The 22666-nt window shown below is 34.9% G+C and overlaps 1 protein-coding gene across 50 annotated transcripts in view; it reads left to right on the forward strand.

The window, feature by feature from the left end:
- Nucleotides 1-22666, forward strand: part of MBNL1 (muscleblind like splicing regulator 1) — a 222733-nt gene that overhangs the window by 186850 nt on the left and 13217 nt on the right. For 27 of the 50 annotated variants that reach the window (XR_013413606.1, XR_013413607.1, XM_077991591.1 and 24 more), the window contains 3 exons: nt 3389-3589; nt 15462-15719; nt 17799-17952. Coding sequence is in view for 45 of the 50 variants with exons in the window: in XM_077991591.1 (XP_077847717.1) it covers nt 3389-3589; nt 15462-15719; nt 17799-17952 (613 nt within the window). In the remaining 5 variants the exon portion in view is untranslated. Of the gene's footprint in view, nt 1-3388; nt 3590-15461; nt 15720-16887; nt 16942-17798; nt 17953-22666 lie in introns of all 50 variants that reach the window. The other 23 variants (XR_001443154.3, XR_013413604.1, XR_013413605.1 and 20 more) reach the window with 1 other exon arrangement.

The following is a 22666-nucleotide window of genomic DNA, read 5'->3' on the forward strand; positions in this document are numbered from 1 at the left end:
AAACAGTATGACTAAAGTGATGTAACAAACTTACAAAAATTTAAAATAAATGAAGGAATGTTGCGTGTGTGTGTGTGTGTGTGTGTGTGTGTGTGTCTGTCTGTCTGTCTTTTGGAATCAAGTTTCAAAGTATAAAGCTAGTTATTGATTGTCTGCCTATTCAGCAAATAGCTCTGCTTATCGAAAGAGGGAACAATTTGAGATAATGCTTGCTGAATAGTTGATGTTTCACATTTTTAAAAGCTCCTACAGACTTTACTTGGGGACAGTGCCCTAAAATTGTACAGATTTGAATTTGCTCTGCTGAATTAAAGCAAAAGATCAATTCTCTTGCTGACTCTATAGAAACAACTCAGGAAAGATTATTGCCAGTTATTAAAGCAGTATTTTTACATAATAAAAGTATGATTCTGCCTGTAGTGTGCAACAGCTGCATTATATGCATTTTTAGATTTCCAGTGTATTTTATTTGATGAGATTTAAGAGAGCTGAGTTTTATTAGCCTCTGGTCGCATTTTATTAAAATAAAAATGCTTTTTCTTCCAAAAACATTTTTAAATTTGTCCTTTGCTTTTAAATAATTATAGTAGATTATGTACAGTAACATAAACATCTCAGTAACTTTCTGAAGTATACATTAAAAATGCACTATCTGGAAATACATGTTTATTCATAGTAAAAGAATGCAAAGAGGAATGATAATGAGTAGCTTCTGTTGTCCATTTGCTGAACTAGTCTGTTAGTCCCCTGACATAGACTCTTTTAGTCTTCTATGCTAAATTTCTTGTAATTCTTAAATGACTAATATAGAAATTAGGGTGCTGGTCTGGCTGGATTTTCATATGCAATCTGACAATGTATAACAAAGTACAAGTTTAACCTGAATATCCTTGAATAGAAATCCAAGTTCAACATATATTCACTATACAATCAATCCTTGTCCTGCTGCCACCTGGACAGAGAATGGACAGTGGCGCAGCATTAAGTCAGCTGTGGCTCCGGGAAGTGTTGGTGGACAGAGACTGCCCTGGGCCCTAGTTTCTGACAGCTTGTTGATTGTTAAAATCTGGAATGCACAGATAGTTCTTGTTGTCTGCAGGTTGCTGCTTTGTGCTGGGAGGGGTTGGGGATTAGAGGTGCTACTTGAGACCACTTCATCAGGCAAGAGCCATCGACCTGGCAGAGTAGCTAAACATGGCATTCAAACCAACGTGTTCAGAGGCATAATAATTTTAAGTTGAAATGGTATAATCTATATTGTATTGTTTCTTCTCAGTGAATCACATTAGGTATTGCATATTTTGGTTTTTCATATTTTTGTTAGTAAAAATGTATAGCTAAATGCAAAGAGTGCTTCCCAAGCAAGTTTTGAGGTCAACAGAAGAGTTCCCTAAGAAAGGCCTTCTTAACATTGACAGTATTGACTTTCGGGGCTGGATAATTCTTTGTTGCGAGGGGCTGTCTTATATGTTGTAGAACACTTAGCAGCATCCCTGGCTTCCATCCGTTATATGCAATAGTTCCCCTCCAGCTGTGATAACCAAAAATGTCTTTAGACATTGCCAGGTGTCTCCTGAGAGGCAAAACAACTCGGTTGAAAACCACTGCCCTAAGAAAAAGGGAACACTTGAAATTCATTTTATTTTTCTAAATATAGAATCAGTCAGGGCCAGAGTGAATAAAGGATATGTTTTACTTTTTAACGTATTTCTTTTGTACTATAAGAATTACATTTGTAATGTATGCCTTATATTGCAAAAAGTTTTGCTACAAAGCTCTCTTGAATGCTACATATATTCAGGGACCATGTAACTTCTTATTCCTATCAGATGGCAGAATTAGTTATTAATACATTATAATGTCTCTTTTATTCTAAAAAATGTTCTGTAATTCTGTTCATTACTACTGAGTAAAGAAAATAAATTGTTAAATATTACCTTAAAGAGGCTGGGCTCGGTGGCTCAGGCCTGTAATCTCAGCACTTTGGGAGGCCGAAGTGGGCGGATCATGAGGTCAGGAGATTGAGACCATCCTGGCTAACATGATGAAACCCCGTCTCTACTAAAAATACAAAAAATTAGCCAGGCATGGTGGCGGGTAGTCCCAGCTACTAGGGAGGCTGAGGCAGGAGAATGGCATGAACCCGGGAGGTGGAGCTTGCAGTGAGCCAAGATTGCACCACTGCACTCTAGCTGGGGCAACAGAGCAAGGCTCCGTCTCAAAAAAAAAAAAAAAAAAAAAAATTACCTTAAAGAACAGCATCCGTTTTGCCTACAAGCTTTTGTTTTTCAGAAACAAGCATTATTACATGAAGCATTAAACTTCGAGAACTAGAATTGAGAGTCTGTTAGGAAGTTAAAAATGTACTATCCATAAGATATGAAATTGTTTGTGTTCTGTTATACTTTAAACACTAGAAAAACAAATCGTTAGATTTCAGGTAAATTAATGCTATTCAAGAACAAATATATTTTATGATATGCAAGTTTGCATATCAACAAATAGAAACAATCCTTGTGTATCCATGAAAGCATTTCTGGAAGAAATTCTGTCTTGTAGCAGTTTATTCAGTTCTGCCATATGTATTTCCTTGACTAATCATGTAGCATTTCCTTAGTAGCAGTTCTACTTCAGACTTCACATTTTAGACGTGTTTTCCCTTAGTAAGGTATGATAGACTAGTGGAACATTTATAATTTCCCCCAGAAAAATCACCATCAAGTAAGTATACCAAACACTTTATCTTATGTGCTCAGAAGACAAGGTGTCATCATCACCTTTCCCAAACCCATGAGATTTATTTACAGCTTACATTGACTGTGAAACTCTTTTATCCCCTGGGAGTTCTACTGTATTTATTCCGGATCATAGGACACTTGCAACCTATTAACAGTGGTAAACAGGTCTTTCAAGTACATCTGACATAGCAATTACAAAATGTATTTCTTAGACAAATATCTAGAATTAAGTCAGGGCAAAGATGAAGATTAGGTGACCACAAGGAGTTTCTGCCTAGTTTATCTATTTTTCAAAAAAAAAAAAAAAAATTACAAGTATTATAGACCCCCCAGGTTCAAAATTCCAGTGAATAATTTAATGGATATTTTACCTGTTATATTTTAGAAAAACATTGATTTGATGAGTGCTTATTTAATAAAACAGCCTTACCCTAAATGATAGTAAATGAACACAGGATTAAAGGGAAGAAGGCAAGGGAGGAAGAATGGATAGATGGATGGAGGACAAATGGTAAATGAACACAGGATTAAAGGGAAGAAGGGAAGGAAGGAAGAGTTGATAGATGGATGGAGGACAAATGTATAATTAAGAATAATCAACTTTGAGCTGAGACCTGCTTGTTAAATTTTGCTTTTATTTTATTTTTCAGCCAATGTTTTCAGTTGCACCAAGCTTAGCCACCAATGCATCAGCAGCCTTTAATCCCTATCTGGGACCTGTTTCTCCAAGCCTGGTCCCAGCAGAGATCTTGCCGACTGCACCAATGTTGGTTACAGGGAATCCGGGTGTCCCTGTACCTGCAGCTGCTGCAGCTGCTGCACAGAAATTAATGCGAACAGACAGACTTGAGGTAGGAATGACTAGTTGGTGTCTTTATGTAATACATTCTAATTCTCCAAGTGTATTTTTTTGTTTGTTTGTGTTTCCATGGCCAAAAAGTTGTAAAAATTTTAAAACAGAGATTTTGGCTTAGGGTTTGGAACATTTTACTAGAGTATAGATATGCTGTATTTGATTAATGTAATGTTTATAAAGGCTACAACATCCATGTTTAGAATAGTGGATAAGAAGTTGGACCCTAAAGTCAGATTGCCTGGTTATATCACTGTACCTCAATTTCCTCATCTTTAAAACGGCACTTACCTCAAAGAGGGGAATATCTGGCACATAAGCAAATGCCTCCTGAGTGTTTGTTGTTGTTGCAACTATCAAGAATAACAAACGTTATCAATCACCTAAAAATTGTTCTCATAAAGATTTACAAATATTAGTGTCTGTAAAACATTTTACAATTTATTATTGCAAGTTTTCTCATAAGCTGTACAATATTTTGGTTGAAGTAGAAAGGAAACTTTGTTTATGAAGTGTGCTTTCATAAAAGTTTTTTGCATAATCCTCTTAAGTTCTAGAGTAAAGGATGATCAGATGCGTGGGCTCCGCTGTTGGTACATGAAAAAGATATTAAAGTTATAAATCTTACTTCAATGTCGTTGTTCAGAATTTCAACATGACTGTGAATTAATGAATTTGGTAAATTATAGATGTAGAGAAAAAGTGACAGCATCAAATGTACATTGAAGATACAAACCTGTCATTGAACCCACCTAAAGAATAAAATGACTTTTTCCTCTTTTCCCTGGTGAGGATGAGGTGATATATTTTTTTAACTTACATTTTAGGTTCAGGGGTACATGTGCAGGTTTTTATATAGGTAAACTTTATACCATTGGGGTTTGGTGTAGAGATTATTTCATCACCCAGGTAATAAGCACAATACCCAATAGGTATTTTTTTCTGATCCTCTCCCCCCTCCCACCAACCACCCTCAAATAGGCCCTAACATCTGCTGTTTCCCTCTTTGTGTCCATGAGGTCTCATCATTTAGCCCCCACTTACAAGTGAGAACATGTGGTATGTGGTTTCCTGTTTCTGTATTAGTTTGCTTCAGATAATGGCCTCCAGCTCAATCTATGTTGCTGCAAAGGACGTGATCTCATTCTTTTTTATGTCTGCATAGTATTCCACAGTGTATATATACCACATTTTCTTTATCCAGGCTACCATTGATGGACACTTAGGTTGATTCCATGTTTTTGCTGTTGTGAATAGTGCTGCAGTGAATATACACATGTGTGTCTTTATGGTAGAACGATTTATATTCCTTGGGTAAATACCCAGTAATGGGATTACTGGGTCAAATGATTTCTGTTTTTAGGTCTTTGAGGAATTGCCACACTGTTTTCCACAACGGTTGAATTAATTTGCACTCCCACCAGCAGTGTATAATTGTTTCTATTTCTTTGCAACCTTACCAACATTCATTATTTTCTGAGTTTTTAATAATAGACATTTTAACTGGCGTGAGATGGTATCTGGTGGTTTTGATTTGCATTTCTCTAATATTAGTGATAATGGACATTTTTCATATACTTATTGGCCACTTGTGTATCTTTCTTTGAAAAGCATCTGTTTATGTCCTTCACCCACTTTGTAATAGGGTTGTTTTTTGCTCATAAATTTAAGTTTCTTACAGATTCTAGATATTAGACCTTTGTGGAATACATAGTTTGTAAATATTTTCTCCCATTCTGTAGGCTGTTTATTCCGTTGATAGTTTCTTTTGCTGTGTAGAAGCTCTTTAGTTTAATTAGATACCATTTTTCCATTTTTATTTTTGTTGCGATTGCTTTTGGCATGTTTGTCATGAAATCTTTGCCAGGTCCTGTGTCAAGAATGGTATTTCCTATGTTACCTTTCAGGGGTTTTATAGTTTGGGGTTTTACACTTAAGCCTTTAATCCGTCTTGAGTTGATTTTTGTATATGGTGTAAAGAAGGGGTTCAGTTTCAATCTTCTGTGTATAGCTAGCCAGTTATCCTGGCACCATTTATTGAACAGGGAGTCCTTTCCTCATTGCTTGTTATTGTCAGCTTTGTTGGAGATCAAATAGTTATAGGTGTGCTGCATTATTTCTAGGCTCTCTATTCTGTTCCATTGGTCTGTGTGTCTTTTTTTGTACCAGTACCTTGTTTTGTTTACTGTAGCCTTGTACTATAGTTTGAAGTCAGGTAATGTGATGCCTCCAGCTTTGTTACTTTTGCTTAAGATTGTATTGGCTATTGGCCGTTCAAGCTCTTTTTTTATTTCATATGAATTTTTAAGTAGTTTTTTTTTTTTCTAATTCTGTGAAGAATGTCATTGGTAGTTTGACAAGGAATAACATGGAATGTATAACTTGCATTGAACAGTATGGCCATTTTAATGTTATGGATTCTTCCTATCCATGAGCATGGAAAGTTTTTCAATTTGTTACGTGTCATCCACGATTTCTTTGAGGGATGTTTTGTCATTCTCATTTTAGAGAGCTTTCACCTCCCTGCTTAACTGTTATTCCTAAGTATTTTATTCTTTTTGTGGCAATTGTGAATGGGAATGCACTCCTGATTTGGCTGTCTGCTTGGATGTTGTTGGTTTATGGGAATGCTACTCATTTTTATACATTGATTTTGTATCCTACAACTTTGCTGAAGTTGTTTATCAGATCAAGGAGCTTTTGGGCAGAGACTATGGGGTTTTCTAGATAAAGAAACAACTTGTCTGCCAACAGGGATAATTTGACTTCCTCTCTTCCTATTTGGATGCCTTTTATTTCCTCCTCCTGAAGATGAGGCAATACTTAGTGCTAATAAATTTTACTGAGAAAGTGGCAAAATGAGGCTGTTATATGAACATAATTGACTCAAATAATTTGTCAGTTTAGCAGGAATTTAGTTAATAAGCTGATTTATTATTTATTAACTTTTGTTGCATACATTACAAAGGCTCTGAAATTTTAGCGTATTGACAATCATATACCAGACACATGCATCAGAGCTTTAATGCTCAAAACAATCTTATCAGGAAGACACTATTATTAATTCTGTTTTACAGGGAAATGATTTTAGGGGAAGAGATGTGAAGCAACTTGTTCTTGCTAGGGAGATACACCTGATACACCTGGATTTTTGAGTGATTTGTCGTTACACAACTGTATTGCTTATTAATTAACTATTGCTGTTTGCAGATGGATTAAGAGGAAACTTAAATTTTTTTTAAATATCTGAAATTATTGGATGCTCAGCATGTGAAGCAGTTTTATTCCCCCAACCTTTCTAAAGCAAACCCTGAGTTCTTAATGCATAATTGTTGATTGATTAGTGGTAACCAAATAAGCAATCTGAGATGAACTTTAATGAATTAATTATTAATAGATGATATTCAAAAAAAATGGTTATAACTCTACTAAACCAATCCTCCCACATTCACAATTTTAAGTAGTTTGTTACTGTTTATATTTTGTAGTGCTTAATTGAAATGAAGACTTTTGTCTTTGGGTTTTTTTCTTTTTGTGAGGAGCTACTTATTGTATTTTGTCTGTTTTCTTTTGCTATAGTCAGTACACATGGCTACCACTGCATCAACTGTGATTTGCCTTTTATCTGAATCCTGCTTCTCTAAATGCTTGATTGTAGTGCAGCTTCCTGTCTTATTCTTGTTAACAAGATCAGATCCAGTGTCACAGTTCCAACCTGTTAGGATACTGCAGCGTGAAGCTCTGAGGCGCATCTTGCTGCTCTGTGCTTGTGATTTTAGACAATCCTATCTGCACGTTATTTCTTCGCATGCCAATTGCATCACGTATCGAAGTCTAAAAGACATGGCAATAAATGCACCTACTTATTTATTAATTGATCAAATGTTTGGTCATTTGGTATTTAAATGCATACTCTACTTCTTCCTTATGAAATTCTGAAGCATATATTTGAATTTTGAGTTCCTTCTGAGGTAAAAAAATTTTTGGAATCAGTTAAACTATTGACCAGTTCTTCTGGCCACTTCTTTCTGTCTTTTTACTGCAACTTGTTAGACAATAAGGAAATTTAAAATACCATAGATTGTTAGCCTTCTGGTTCTTATATAATTGCTTAAAACTGACATCTTTACAGCACCCAGTGTGATACTACAGAAAAAAAAAAATGTTAAATTGGAAAACAGGAATTCAAGAATTACTACATGTGATATTGCTAATTAGGTGAGCCAGCTTGGATCAGGATGCTCTTATTCTCTGGGTTTCATATTCCTCACATGTAAAGTTAGGGGGTTGCACCCCATAATCTCTAAGGTCACTTCCAATTAGAACATTCTAGGGACATTTAGGTCATTTTCTTGTTTTTAACACCAGCCACAAGCTATTGAAACATTTATTTTTAAAAATTATATACATATACATACAACATGAGATTTATATCAATATTCATATTATCCTTTCTTTATTGGCTTTTAAAAGACTTTGTTGCCAAGTACTTCCTGTACTCCAAAATTCATACTTTTTTTTTTTTTTTTTTTTTGACACAAAGTCTCACTCTGTTGCCCAGGCTGGAGTGCAGTGGCAGGATCTCAGCTCACTGCAACCTCCACTTCCCAGGTTCAAGCAATTCTCCTGCCTCAGCCTCCTGAGTAGCTGAGATTATAGATGTGTGCCACCATGCCCGGCTAATTTTTGTATTTTCAGTGGAAACGGGGTTTCACCATGTTCGCCAGGCTGGTCTCAGCAATTTCTCTCCATGATTATGTTAAGAAATTATTCAAATCTATAGATTCTAGAAAAGACTGAGTTTTTTTAGCCATACCCCTGTTTTACTACAAAGAGTTAGTAATTGGAGAAATCATTGTTTGACTTACTTTCAAGATGCACAGTAATTTTTTATGGTGCCAAAAGAATTCATGAATGCATTCATTCTCTCATTTACTCAACAATATTCAGTAGAAAACTGTTGAAAGTATTTTAAGTAGAAGATGTGAGGAATGTCTTTGAAACCCTTTAATTCCTGTCTTATCAATGACAAGAAAAGATCCACATGAGAATAGTGCCCAAACTCATAACTGATGCCCAATAACTTGTTAAATGAATGGATAAATGAGTCAGTCAACCAGTTACTCAGGTGATTAAACACAGAAAGATACATTCCCTTATTCAGGGCTCAGGGTAACCCCACAGAGGTACTAAAATATGAAAAATGTTTATCATGTGTTACCATTCTCCTTGAAAACATGTTTACATTTTGAGCAATTCAGCTATAAAATATGGCATCTTGATTATGCGCCTAGATCTAAAGCAGTGGTTTTCATACTTTAATGAGATTAGAATCACTTGGGGTGATTGTTAAAAATGTAGGGCCTCATCCCCAAAGACTGATTCAGTAGATCTGCGATGGGGTTTGGTAATATTTTTCACAGATCTGCCAGGTGACTCTAAATGCAAATAGCTATAAACACATGCACTAAAAGATACTAGCATCTCTTATTTAGGCTTCAACTTTTCATCATTTATTTAATGTATTTGTAAATGATGTAGCTTTTTGTGAACCTTAATTAAAAATCCATCTCTCCAATAAGTTGATGAGAACACTGTGCACAGCATAGTGAAATACTTTAGATAAACAATGATGATTATTAAGGTAATTTATATTACATAGGAGTAATCAAATAAAAACCAGGGGACATGTATTTCAGATACTTATGAAAACATTAGATTGACATTTGGTTAACTGCACCATTTTTACATCAGCAGTCTATATGAGAAAAATATAAGTATTCCAGGAAAGGTGGACAAACAACGGTTTCTGATAGTTTCAGTTTGTGTTTGCTTGTCTTAAAATAAATTATTCTTGGCTGAAAGTTTTATTCTGTGAGGTAATCATTACACGAGTTTCTAATTCAGGCCACTAATGGTTGTATGTTTCTATTACTTCCACAGAAGAATCTAATAACCCTTTTCATATAGGCAGAAAAACATATAATACCCATTGACTACAAAAAATAGAACATTTAAAGCCAAATGAGGATTAGAATGACAGTGAAAAGCATGCCTAGGTTGGGATTATTTAGGTGTTTAGTGGATTTAACATGATGGAATAAAAGACTTTCTATTCAGAAAAGATTAGGAAAGAAGATGCTTTTAATAATGTAGGAAAGTCTTATTGGTAGGATTATTTTAATTTTGCATTTTTTAGAGGATGTTTGGCTACTGCTTTTGTGATTTCTTTTTAATATCTCCGGAAAGTTCCCAAGAAACCTTAAGAGTTTTGCACATAGAGGTTTATGTAGGTTGTTTTTTTAAATCTGTAATAAACTTTAGAATGACTCTTAAAAATGTAGTAACGTCTTCATTTAAACAATTTAATACACTATGGCTCTGTCAGTTATTAATCTCTGTGATTAGAGTTTTGATGTGGTGTAGAGTTATAAGTTGCTTAAACTGTAGTAATTGCTGGATTAAGAACAGTGGTTCACACCTGCAGTCCCAGCTACTTGAAAGACTTAGGTGGGGGGATCACTTGAGCAGGGAGGTTGAGGCTGCAGTGAACTGAGATTGCGCCACTGCAGTCTATCCTGAGTGACAGAGGGAGACCCTATCTCAAATAACAATAATAATATAAATTAAATAAGGTAATGGCTAACTTGGTGTATTGACAAGCTTGTTTCAAAGTTGTGTCCATTTTCCTGTCCTGTTGGGTTTGCATAGTCATTCATGGGAATTAATAAATGACAACGTGGAAGTGGACTTAATGGTTCTGTCGTTGGTCATTCCTGTTCAGATTTTATGTTTTTATGTGAGATCAAGTGGTAGATTCTTAGTTCCATTACCTATAGAAGTATGCTTGTGTTTTCTGGCCCTAATAGTAATGATGGAGTCTGCCTTTTAGACTTCAAAGAATGCTCCCATTTGATCCTAACAGAAATACTATGAGATAGTTAAAGTAGATGTCTTTTTCTTGATTTTTTTTGGAAGGAGAAAAATTGATCAAATATATACAGTTATTGAATAACCAACTGTATTAGTCCATTTTCGTGCTGCTGGTAAAGACATACCCAAGACTGGGCAATTTACAAAAAGAAAGAGGTTTATTGGACTTACAGTTTCACATGGCTAGGCACAGGCAAACCATATCACCAACTGAAACTAGAAATCACATCATCTGATATTTATCTAGGGATTTTAATTGTACAATAAATTGACTACAGTTATATTTACCTAATTACCAGAATTATGAGGATTACAAAGTGGATATTTTAATCCTTTTAAAATGAAGATAGAGATAATTTCTTTAATATTATAAACTCATGATCAATAATGTTGTGAACCCTTTGATCAAAGTGATTGATCAAAGTGATTATCCAGGATTACTTTTTAAAGTAATACTTAGAAAAATTTAGCTTGTTAGTTCCAACTTAATAGAAAGTGAAGTCCATGCTGCTTATTGGTGAACATGTGGCTATATGTCTTTGAATATGTTTCTTAATATTGGCCATTAACTATTAAATTGACTTCTCAAAATGTTAAAATGGACGAAGTCCCTTTTCTTCTTATAATTAGCTTTCTATTCCTGCTTTTGATTGTTATTCTCCAAGATGACTGAGTTAATTATACAAATATGGTGAGCACAAAACATATTACTTCAAAGGGATATCTCCTTAAAGAACATGCAAATGACTCTCCAGTTTTGAGTAAATTCGAATATTGACATTAATCTCCTTAGAATCCCAGTGCTTTAACTTGCAGAGCATTGCTGAATTTAATACTACTTATAAAACTTATTATTTTGACCATTTTGAAATATGTTTTTCATGTATTAAAAAATTAGAGATCAAATGACAGGATTATTCTTATTATCCAGATTTGTATGATGTGTTATAAGCTGTGCATTATTTTATTCAGTATTCATGACCTTTTAAATAGATGTTAATAGTGTTTTCATTATGAAGATTCCATAGCTAGTAAAGTGATAGGAACTGGAACTCATAATTTCTGACTACAAACCCTATTGTCTGTCTACTATATTACTGCTATTTAGTTAACAAAAGAAGGTTTATTTAGAATTAATTTACATTTTCTTAGGAAATCTTCCTATGTTTTCTTTTGGTTATTTAAAGTTTATAATTATTCCATAGATATTTTTCTGGAAATAGAATTTAGAACTTAAATGTTTTCATTGAATATCTTCATTGGCAAATCTTGCCTTAGTACTTGTAGAGTAAAAGGCTCATGTTGAATCACATTACATGTGTAGCTAAATAGATTTTATTATTTTAATGTAGGTTTGAAAGCCATTTATCGAACATTTTTTTTTTCTTTGGAGACAGTGTCTTGTTCTGTCACCCAGGCTGGAGTGCAGTGGCATGATCTTAGCTCACTGCAACCTCCGCCTCTCAGGTTCAAGCGATTCTCCTGCCTCAGTCTACTGAGTAGCTAGGATTACAGTCGCCTGCCACCATGCCCAGCTAATTTTTGTATTTTTAGTGGAGATGGGGTTTCACCATGTTGGCCAGGCTGGTTTCAAACTCCTGTCCTCAAGTGATCCACCCACCTTAGCATCCCAAAGTACTGAGATTACCAGCTTGAGCCACCACGCCCAGTCACAAAATATTTTTATATGTTGACCCAGTACATATACATGTACAGATAAATCTGTATATTTATCTGCCAAAAATGAAAAATGCCTATAGTCATGGATAAATTATTTGAATATTATTTGTAATATGGAAATACTGGAAATTATCTAGATATCCTCCGAAAGAATTACCTGTATTTTGTACACTATTTGATGAAATTTGATGCAGCCATCCAAAGTGATCACTCTGGAAATTATTTAGCAAAATGAGAAAATGCTTATGCTGCATCGTTGAGCATAAAAGGTCACCAAATAATAGCTATACTATACAGTTTTTTAAAATGTGTGTATACATACAGAAGACTGGATGAGAAGAGAAAAATGAGCCACAATGTTGTTAGAATTTTCAGATTTAATTTTACATTCTGTGTTTCAAATTCTCTATGATAAATGTCATAATTTCTTATCCTGTTTTTAATTATGAGATTAAATTTGTTGAATTTATATAATTTGTCAATTATAATTTGCTAATGTAGTACTATGTCTAAGACATTTATTTTGGGGATCAGCATAAAGTGTCCTTGAGTTTATCAGAGAAACCAGATCAAACCCATACTGAGCAACCAAGGGATAGATCCCATTTTATTGATGATGTCTATTAGGAAAAATGTGTTTTAGAAGCTTTGGGAAGTTCATGTTCCCATAGTTACCCCACAATTCAGATGCACATCTAATGGTTGGTAAATTTCCAGTCCCTCTGGCCTGTACCTCTCACCAGTACAAGTTTTCACAAGAGATTTTCTCTTCTTTATTTTTTCAAAGGCAAGAATAATGTGAGAGTAGCTATTACAGTATGTTTCTTTTGTCCCATTTCTTACATCAGGAAAAACCATAAACTGCAAAAAAATAAAAATATGAAAGAGTCAAACATGCATATTATGCAAAAGCAGTTGACTAAGTTTAACCTCAAAAAAGGTTGGTTTTATGACACATTCTGAGCTAATTCTTAGTTATTAACTCTGCTTAAATATTTGTAGAATTCTTTCTAAATGTCTCACAAGAGAGTAAAGAATGTGAGATTATAATAAACCAATCCTTAACCTGTAGAACCCCACCCCCTGCACACACATGCAAATATATATACACAGAACCTAAATAACTTCAGGACTTCTTTATTGTTAATGTGGGAAAGAATAAACTACATAGGAAAAATAGAGTGTTAGTTCCCTGCTGCCAGTTCATTTTGAGCATATTCAAGAAAGCAGGAATTACTGAGGAGCAAACAGCAGCTGAGAGAGATCACTTATAGACCTTCTGCGAGTTTCCTGTTTGGTGATGCCTGCATTGACATAGATTTGCTTAAACAGAAAAGTAGCCCTGTTGTTTATGCAGTAGTGTATATTTAGCATACACACACACACATACACGCACACACGCACACACACACGCACACACACACGCACACACACACACACGCACACACGCACACACACGCACACACATAAAGCTTTTTATCATTATTTAAGGTAGGCACTATACTCTTCCTGAGTGTAGTGATGAGCCTCACATACAGTAAATTTTGATTAGGTACTGGGTACTGTTTTAGCAAGCTCCATAGCTGATGCTAATGTTCAGCCAGAGAGGAGGATAATTATTCTGGGTAACAGCTTGATCATTTTTGCTTTCTAAGTTATAAATCTTGGTAATAAATTTTTTGGTGTGTTCAATAAGATAAATACACTAAAAAAAAAAAAACCCAGAATCTTGAATAACTTTTAAAGTCGTTTTTGTGTTCTTTATAACTCTTGAGTGTGGTGATGAATGACACTGGCTCATTGTATGTATTTGGAACACGAAACTTTAGCTAGCTTGAGGTTTCCAAGTAGTGCAAGATATCATTTATAATGCTCTTTTTTAAGATGTAGCGTGGTACAGATTATAGTATCTCTTTCTTTAAGAAGCACTTTCCTCAGTAATAGGATATGAATATAATATGGGGAAAACACCCAAATTTAAATACAATCATTTTATTTATGTAAATCCAAGAAAACCTTTGCTTCCTAAGTTATTGCAGGGTTACAGTTTCTCTTTCTTGCTTAACTTCAAGATAAAGTGCTTAATATCTGCGTTTGCTATTTGTGAAAAGATACTTTTGAACAGTTAAAAACTGTTTTCTTGAAGCTTGAAGGAAGAGCAGGAAAATATTAAAAGGACATTCTGTGTTTTAGATGGCCCTCTTGTGGTAAAAGGGTCAAAATATCCCGAATGAAGACTGCTTTTAAATAGTAAGAGTCAAAATTGCGCAGATGAATGAGAAATAATGTTTTCGCCTTTTCCCTAAGATCTCGGTGGCAAAATTAACAGAATTGTCAAATGTAAAACAAACAGACATAACAAAACCAATCTTTTTTTACTGCTTTATATAGCTACCAAGTGAATCTCTGAAGATCAAAAAATAACTCCCGGAAACATTTTCATAAAAAGCTATCAGATTTGATTTTGTATATTTTTCACTTGGAAATAATTTTATATTTACACAAAAGTTGCAAAAATAGACCCAAGAGTTTCTGTCTACCCTTCACTGACCTGAATATTAATATCTTGCGTAACTGTGAAATCTCTCCTAAGACCAGAAAAATTAACATTGATATACTGCTGTTCAACCAATCTACAGACTTCAATCAAATTTTACCAGTTGTCCTCCCAATATTCTTTCTGTGACTCCAGGATCCTCCAGCTTGTGATAGTATCTCAGTCTGTCTTGCATGACCTTGACACTTTGGAAGAGTAGTAGTCGGTTATCAAGTAAAATATCTTTCCATTCACTTCGTCTGATGTTTCATCTTGATTAAATTCAGGCAGTAATACATCTGCTGTGATTGTGTGCCCTTCTCATTGTATCGTATCAATAGGTACACAGTGTCACTATGTCTCATTATTGGTGGTATTAATTTTGATCACTTGGTTAAAGCGATGTTTGCCATGTTTCTTTACTGTGAGGTTATTATTTTCCCTTTGCAATTCATAAGTATATCAACACCATTTCAGATTGTATTTTTACCATAATTAATATTATACCTGTATTTTCTTATGGGCATTTATACTGAAATGGAGTTATAATTTGTAACTAAACTAGGAAATGCTGAAGTTACTTTGTTGCCTTGTTTGAAAATCATTTTTCCCCTTTCATCTGTAGCCTTCTATCACCAGTCTTGCACTTTAAGTTAAAATCTTCAGAAAGCTTCTTCTTGTTCATGTTGACTAAACCTCATGTACTTAATGACCTCAATAGGTATGTCGAGAGTACCAACGTGGCAATTGCAACAGAGGAGAAAATGATTGTCGGTTTGCTCATCCTGCTGACAGCACAATGATTGACACCAATGACAACACAGTCACTGTGTGTATGGATTACATCAAAGGGAGATGCTCTCGGGAAAAGTGCAAATACTTTCATCCCCCTGCACATTTGCAAGCCAAGATCAAGGCTGCCCAATACCAGGTCAACCAGGCTGCAGCTGCACAGGCTGCAGCCACTGCAGCTGCCATGGTGAGTAGAGATATCAGCTCTCTCCTTGTTAGCAGTCAGAAAAGCAAAGTGAGCAACTCTATCTGACTACAAGCTATTCATTTATTAACCTTTTTTAAAATAAAATTGCTGAAGATATGTTTGTTCAGGTATCCCAGACAATATATAAAGAAGTTACTTTCACAGAAGTGAGGGTAACTCCTCAAATGGTTCAGATTGCTCCTACCCTTGGCCTAACTCTTAATCTGTCTTATTCTGGATGTAGGGTTTCTGAAATCTCTGCTTTGTAAAGAACCACCTGTCTCCTTTTCAATTTAACGATATTGCCATTTTCGGTCTTCTTATTTCTGTGTGCCATCTAATCAGCCATTGTTTTCCTTTGGTGTGTTCTTTTGCACATCAAGGCTCTTCTTCACATATATCTTGCTTTTAACAATAACATGATCTGGAACTATTTAGGAGAATTGTTCAACAAAATTGTTCTTAGAATTAGCTACAGGATTTTGAGTAGTATACTCTCTAGATTGTCTGAAATAATATTGTGGCATAAACAAAATAGTAACACTAGAGAAGCTTGACTATGCCATTATATAGAAAGGAGAGAGACAGCAGTACTCAAAGAGTTAGAAACTGGATCATTAAGAATAGCTACTAAACTATATTCTCAAGGTAAATTTTAATGTGATCTAGTAGCTGATTTTAATGAGCCCATTCTTTGTTCTTTGCTTAGCTGTTTTAATGTTGTCATTTTTTACATAAATATGTGACTTAAATCAATGAAATACTCATTTTAAAAGTTACTGTGTAGTATTTCATAACAGTGATATTAATCATGAGAGAGATCTTTTCTGTGTTTGTTTATGGATACTTGAGCAAAAATACAGAAGGCAGACTCTCTCCTCCTCTCTTCCTTTCACTCTTTTTTTTTCTGTTAGAGTATCTTGTTTGTAATTAACTACAAAGAGGAGTTATCCTCCCAATAACAACTCAGTAGTGCCTTTATTGTGCATGCTTAGTCTTGTTATTCGTTGTATATGGCATTCCGATGATTTGTTTTTTTATTTGTTTTTTCTCACCTACCCAAAAATGCACTGCTGCCCCCATGATGCACCTCTGCTTGCTGTTTATGTTAATGCGCTTGAACCCCACTGGCCCATTGCCATCATGTGCTCGCTGCCTGCTAATTAAGACTCAGTCGGCTGTCAAATCACTGAAGCGACCCCTCGAGGCAACCTTTGACCTGGTACTATGACCTTTCACCTTTTAGCTTGGCATGTAGCTTTATTGTAGATACAAGTTTTTTTTTTTTAAATCAACTTTAAAATATATATCCTTTTTTCTGTTATAGAGTTATAAAGTACAATGAAAAAACTGAGTGTGGTTTCCTGACAAAATTAGTAGAAAGACTATAATCTAAGTACATAGATGGATGTCATACAATAAAAGATTCTGAAAGCCCAGCAGCCCACATTCAGTTTAACTACATTGTAGAATCTTCTAAAGAAATAGTTGGAGAATATAAAGAGTGTATTTTTGACTGTATATTTATGTACCTGTTTGGTTAGCATGGCTTTAGTGGTAGAATTATTTACATTTTAATATTTATAGTTCAGTATTTAAGGAAAAAAACTTGCATGCTCTGGGACATTTGCATGTCTAGGTAGATCTGGGGGGAGGAGCAGTGGGTTAGTTTTTATTTTATCTGTTTCAGTCACTCTGTACAATTAACTATTAACATTGCTTATACTTGTCAATCCTCATGGAGCTCGCAGTGTGGCTTTTCCTCTTTTCCCAATTCAATGGCTTCTCATAGAAAGCCTGAAGCATTATGGGACCTAAAGCACTTTAACACATTATAACATGTGCTCTTGTACTAGTGAGATTTTGTTTTGGACAAAAATAATGCTTCCTTTAAAGCTTTTATCTTGCTTTTTTTTTTTTTCTTTAATTTTTTATTCATTGGATTTTTTCCCTCGGGTAGTTAAGTGCTCCGCTGCTTGCTTGCTCATGCTTCCTAACAATTTTAGCCTTCGACTGATTTTTCTTTTTTCTTTTTCTCTTTTTACTGGTATTTGTTTTTTATACTCATTCACTAAACAGGGAATTCCTCAAGCTGTACTTCCCCCATTACCAAAGAGGCCTGCTCTTGAAAAAACCAACGGTGCCACCGCAGTCTTTAACACTGGTATTTTCCAATACCAACAGGCTCTAGCCAACATGCAGTTACAACAGCATACAGCGTTTCTCCCACCAGGTAAGGGGTGGGGTTTCTTAATAAATGAATCTGATGATCTACAGAGAGTCCTACTGTTAGAGCAGATAAACCACACCCCAAGTTTGTTTGTAATTATAGATGAGGTGTCAGGTAAGGTGGTCAATGATGGAAACTTATCTGAGGTGTCTCATGTGGTTTTCCTTAAAAAGTAAGGATTTTAGCTTAACGAAATATGGATTAAGGATCAGTGGTATTTTATACATTTATATGTGTTTGTGTAATTTGGAAATGAAATATAGTTCTCTTGTTTTTCTCTTTCCTCCACACTGTTATATGTCTGTCAAGCTATTTTATGATACTTTCTTGCTGTAAGACCCCTTTGCCTTCATTATCCCATAGAGTTAATTTAAATTATATAAAACAACACTTTCAGTTTTGATTTTTATTTTTCAGCCTTTTCGTTTTCAAGGTCAAGAATGAAAAAAAACTATGTGTTCTAGAGCTCTTAAAAAGGGCATCAATCTTAGTGGCATCAATCAGTACACTGTTTAAAATTTTGACTGTTCCTAAGCTAATATTGAAAGAGCCCTAAGTGCTCCTCAATGTTTAATTTATTATGGAGTTCTACATTTGTGGTTTCAGCTTATTTTCAATTTGGTAATGTATACATAATCTAGAATTATTCACACAAATTGCAAAGTTTAAAACACAGACTAGCTACTCATTTAATTACCTGGAAATTTACTCTTTTTATTCACTCTGAATTTATTTCAGAAAATACATATAAACTTATTATTATCTGGAATTTTACTAACCAGAAACTCTAATCTCACTTTCCTCTTTATCGCTTCACTCTTATTTTGAGAATACCATGGTAAAAGACTTACTTAATAAAATATTTTATTAATTAAATTAATGATTAGATATATATGTCAAAAATCCAGCTCCCAATTTTATATTAGACTATATTGGCAGTATTTACAGTGTATTAGGTTCATAATGCTGTGAGAGAATGTGAATTTGTTTTTGATTCATGAACAAAAGAATAAATTATATGAGTTTTTAATACTAACCATAACTTTTTATGTAGTACATCTTTGAAAATCAGTCATCCATATGTAAAATAAACATGAGGTAACAGTTAACTAGAATATTCCACTAGCTGAAATAGCCAGTGCCCCAGACACATGGATAAAATGATATTTGTACTCATGAAATAGTATCTTTCAAATTGCAGTTTGTTCATATTAGAACAAAAATTAAATCATTTTGACCTGTAGTCTCACATTTCTCTTATGTTTTGTAATATTATAACTTTCTTCTCAACATGTATAGTTTTTCAGAAATTAATCTTTTTGCTCTTGTGCAAGTTGCTGTGTCCCCAGATTTTCACTGCCCCCAACAAATAATCCATCAGTTTTTCTGTAGTCAGATGAGCAAAGTTTCAAGGGATTATATGTAGCTATCATAATCTCTTTGAAGAAATTAAATCTTATTTTTGTCAGTTTATTTTATTGGCTAAAACATTACCATGAGAAATGACAGTTTCAGCTAGACCAATGGTAGTGAGTTATCTCAGTTGATTGTTCACAGTCAGTTACAGATTGAACTTCTCGTTCTACTCATTCCCCTCTTCTCACTACTGTACTTGGCTAGTCTTAAAAAATATGATAGTTTCTCTATTAAAGTCTGAAAAACAAATCTATGCTATTTAAAGAAAGCTGAAATTATTTTATCAAATAGGTTTCATGTTAGTTTTTTCAACAACACTCAAATGACTATAGTTTTTTTTTTCTAAATAAGTATAACCATCAGTTGCATGGTATGATGACCCTTACTGATGACACTAGTGTCTCCCTAGAATAGGTTTTTGATGACCCTTACTTGTGACACTGGTGTCTCCCTAGAATCGCTTTTTGTCTGTGGATAGAGCCAAAGATGCTAGGTAAAGTTCAAATTAGAGAAAATAAACTCATTCATAAATCAGAATCAAACTTGTCTCTCTGTGCTAGGGTAAGCGTTGCTAATTTAAATAAAATCTGCATTAATTGAAATATGCTGAAAAAATTTTAGATATATTTGCATTTATTACGATGCATTTTGCATCAGAGATATTCCAGTCTTGATCAATATTTCTCAAATATAGGCCAGGCATGGTGACTCACGCCTGTAATCCCAGCACTTTGGGAGGCAGGCAGGCGGCTCACTTGAGGTCAGGAGTTGGAGACCAGCCTGGCCAACATGGCAAAACCCTGTCTCTACTAAAAATCCAAAAATTAGCCAGACATGGTGATGCGTGCCTGTAATCCCAGCTACTTGGAAGGCTGAGGCAGGAGAATCGCTTGAACCAGGGAGGCGGAGCAGCAAGCCGAGATCACATCACTGCACTCCAGCCTGGGCAGAGGAGCGAGACTCCGTCAAAACAATAACAAATATATACACACACACACACACACACACACACACACATTTCTCAAATGTAATCAATATAGTGTGAAATTATTGCGTTAGCAACATAAAATAACATTTATTTGCAACTCAGTTTTAAGGGCCTGAAGCAGCACGTTGACCTTTATTAATCACATAATCAGAAGTAGAAGTAGGTAGTGACTCCATGATTATTTTAAAATATTTTCATTATATAATATGTACCTGCGTGCACAAAAATTGACCCTGTGACCTGAAAAGGTTAAAATGGATAGCTCATCGTTATTTCTGCCCCACCACTTTGTCAGACAGTCAGAAAGGAAAGAAGTCTAATGCAGGGAATGTAAATGCAAAAGCCTCAGGGGCCAGGCAGGAAACACAAATCAAGCAAGAAATAAATTGGGAGCTGTGGGGTATGGGTGGCACAGGGGAGCACAGACTCAGTCTAAAGAGTATAGTCAATGTTCATACTTTGCCTTTTGTTGCCTCAGAGAATTGTCTGCCTGGCAGGTTGTACCTGCTATCCACTGCAAACCCTTTGTGGCTCCATTTGCATCATAGACTGTGTAAACCACAGTTGATTGTGTATATGCCTTATAGGGTTGGTTGTAAGAAACCCGCACAACCTAACACAGTAGCCCTGACATACAGTGTTGCTAGGTCTTATGATTTTTTCCCAGATATTCTGGACGTTTGTAAGTTTATATGTGAAATTTCTCAATATTTAAATTTTGTCAATTAATTCAGTTTTTAAAAAACACCCTTTGAGAACTAAAGGAAATGTATCTTAACCACAAATTCACATGTAATCTCATGTCTAATACCTGGGAGAAAAGGAATGCCATTTTCCAAAGTTTGGTTGTTCTACAGACAAATAATACAGAATTAGATGATCAAGGAATCTGATCTGATCACAATTTAATAATTTGGAAGGTACACTTTGAAGGCTTTATTGGAACTGGGAAGAAAATGGAGTTCTTTTATTTTTTTGCAGCTCAGAATTTTAGATGTCTATAGTCTGTTGCTTCAATGATAACTTCAGATGTGTAGATGCATTTTATTCAAATTACAGTGAAGCATGGTTAGCTAAATTCTTAGAGCAGGTGGCTGCGTATACAGAGTAGGTTGCTGGCAAAAGATCAGGGTTCAGTGACAAGCCAGCCAGCTAACTAAGAAAAATTACTGCATGCTTTAACTTTTAAGAGCAGAATTGGATTTAATATGGACATTACCCATCTAAGCATCATTCAGCCATACATACATACATCCTCCTATCATTCTGTTCTCCCCTCTCCTTTCCTCTCTTATCCTTTTTTCCTTCCTCCCTTCCTCTGTCCTTCTGTTTTCATCCATCTATTCATCCCCCCATTTATCCACCCATCTTTCCATTTATTCATTCCATAATGTATGCCACTGCGTACCAGTATTTATGTGAAAGATTGCAAACTCATGGCCCAAGGGTAAAATCTAGTATCTAGAAATATTTTTGTTTAAGAGTGTTTACATGAAGACTAAATGTAAATCCTTTAGATAGGACACACACTGTACCCTTCAGTTCCAAGCCCTACAATTCCGTATTGCCTTAGGCCAGATTGTTTTACACATTTTGTTCAAAAGAGTTACATTTTATTGAATGGTTGCTCTGGTTTCATGCTGCACTGAGTGCTTTGCATATATTATCTCATTTTTTTTTCACAACGCCCAAAAGATTGGCATTAATATTTTCATTTTACCAATGAGTAATTTGGAGCCTAGTAAGATACAGTGATTTTCCCCAAGTTAAACAGCTTTTGTAAGGTTTAGATTTAAGTACAACTTGAACTCAAGTCAGACTGACTTGGTTAATCTCTCAATATATATGAGCTTATTACACGAAGACCTTAAAAATGATTTGGGAGAGTGGAAGTAGCCCTTACTGATCACCTAACTCCATTGTGTTTCACACTTAATACCTCATTTAAAGATAAATATAAGTATTAGGTTAAATTCGTATTAAAGTTTTGTTTTCTCAAATTTAGATATATACTTGTTTTAACCTTCCCTTTTCAGGACCAGATTGATTATTTGTAGATATTATACATAATTTAGGATCTATATATATTATAGGTATGAATTTTCACTCAAGAAATTAGGATGTATAAGAAATACCACTTTCCTTTATACCATTTGTTTTCATTGAAATTAAGTCTAGCTCTGAACTCTGATCTCTGTCTCCCTGGGTTGAGAGACATAACAGGCATTACTGGGAATCCAGGACATCCCCCAGCTCCCTCTCTCTCCTGACCTTACCTCAAATGGAGGTCCTGTGCAGTCTAGTATTCTCAGA

This window comes from Macaca mulatta, chromosome 2 (genome assembly GCF_049350105.2).
Source record: "Macaca mulatta isolate MMU2019108-1 chromosome 2, T2T-MMU8v2.0, whole genome shotgun sequence".
Lineage (NCBI taxonomy): Eukaryota > Metazoa > Chordata > Mammalia > Primates > Cercopithecidae > Macaca > Macaca mulatta.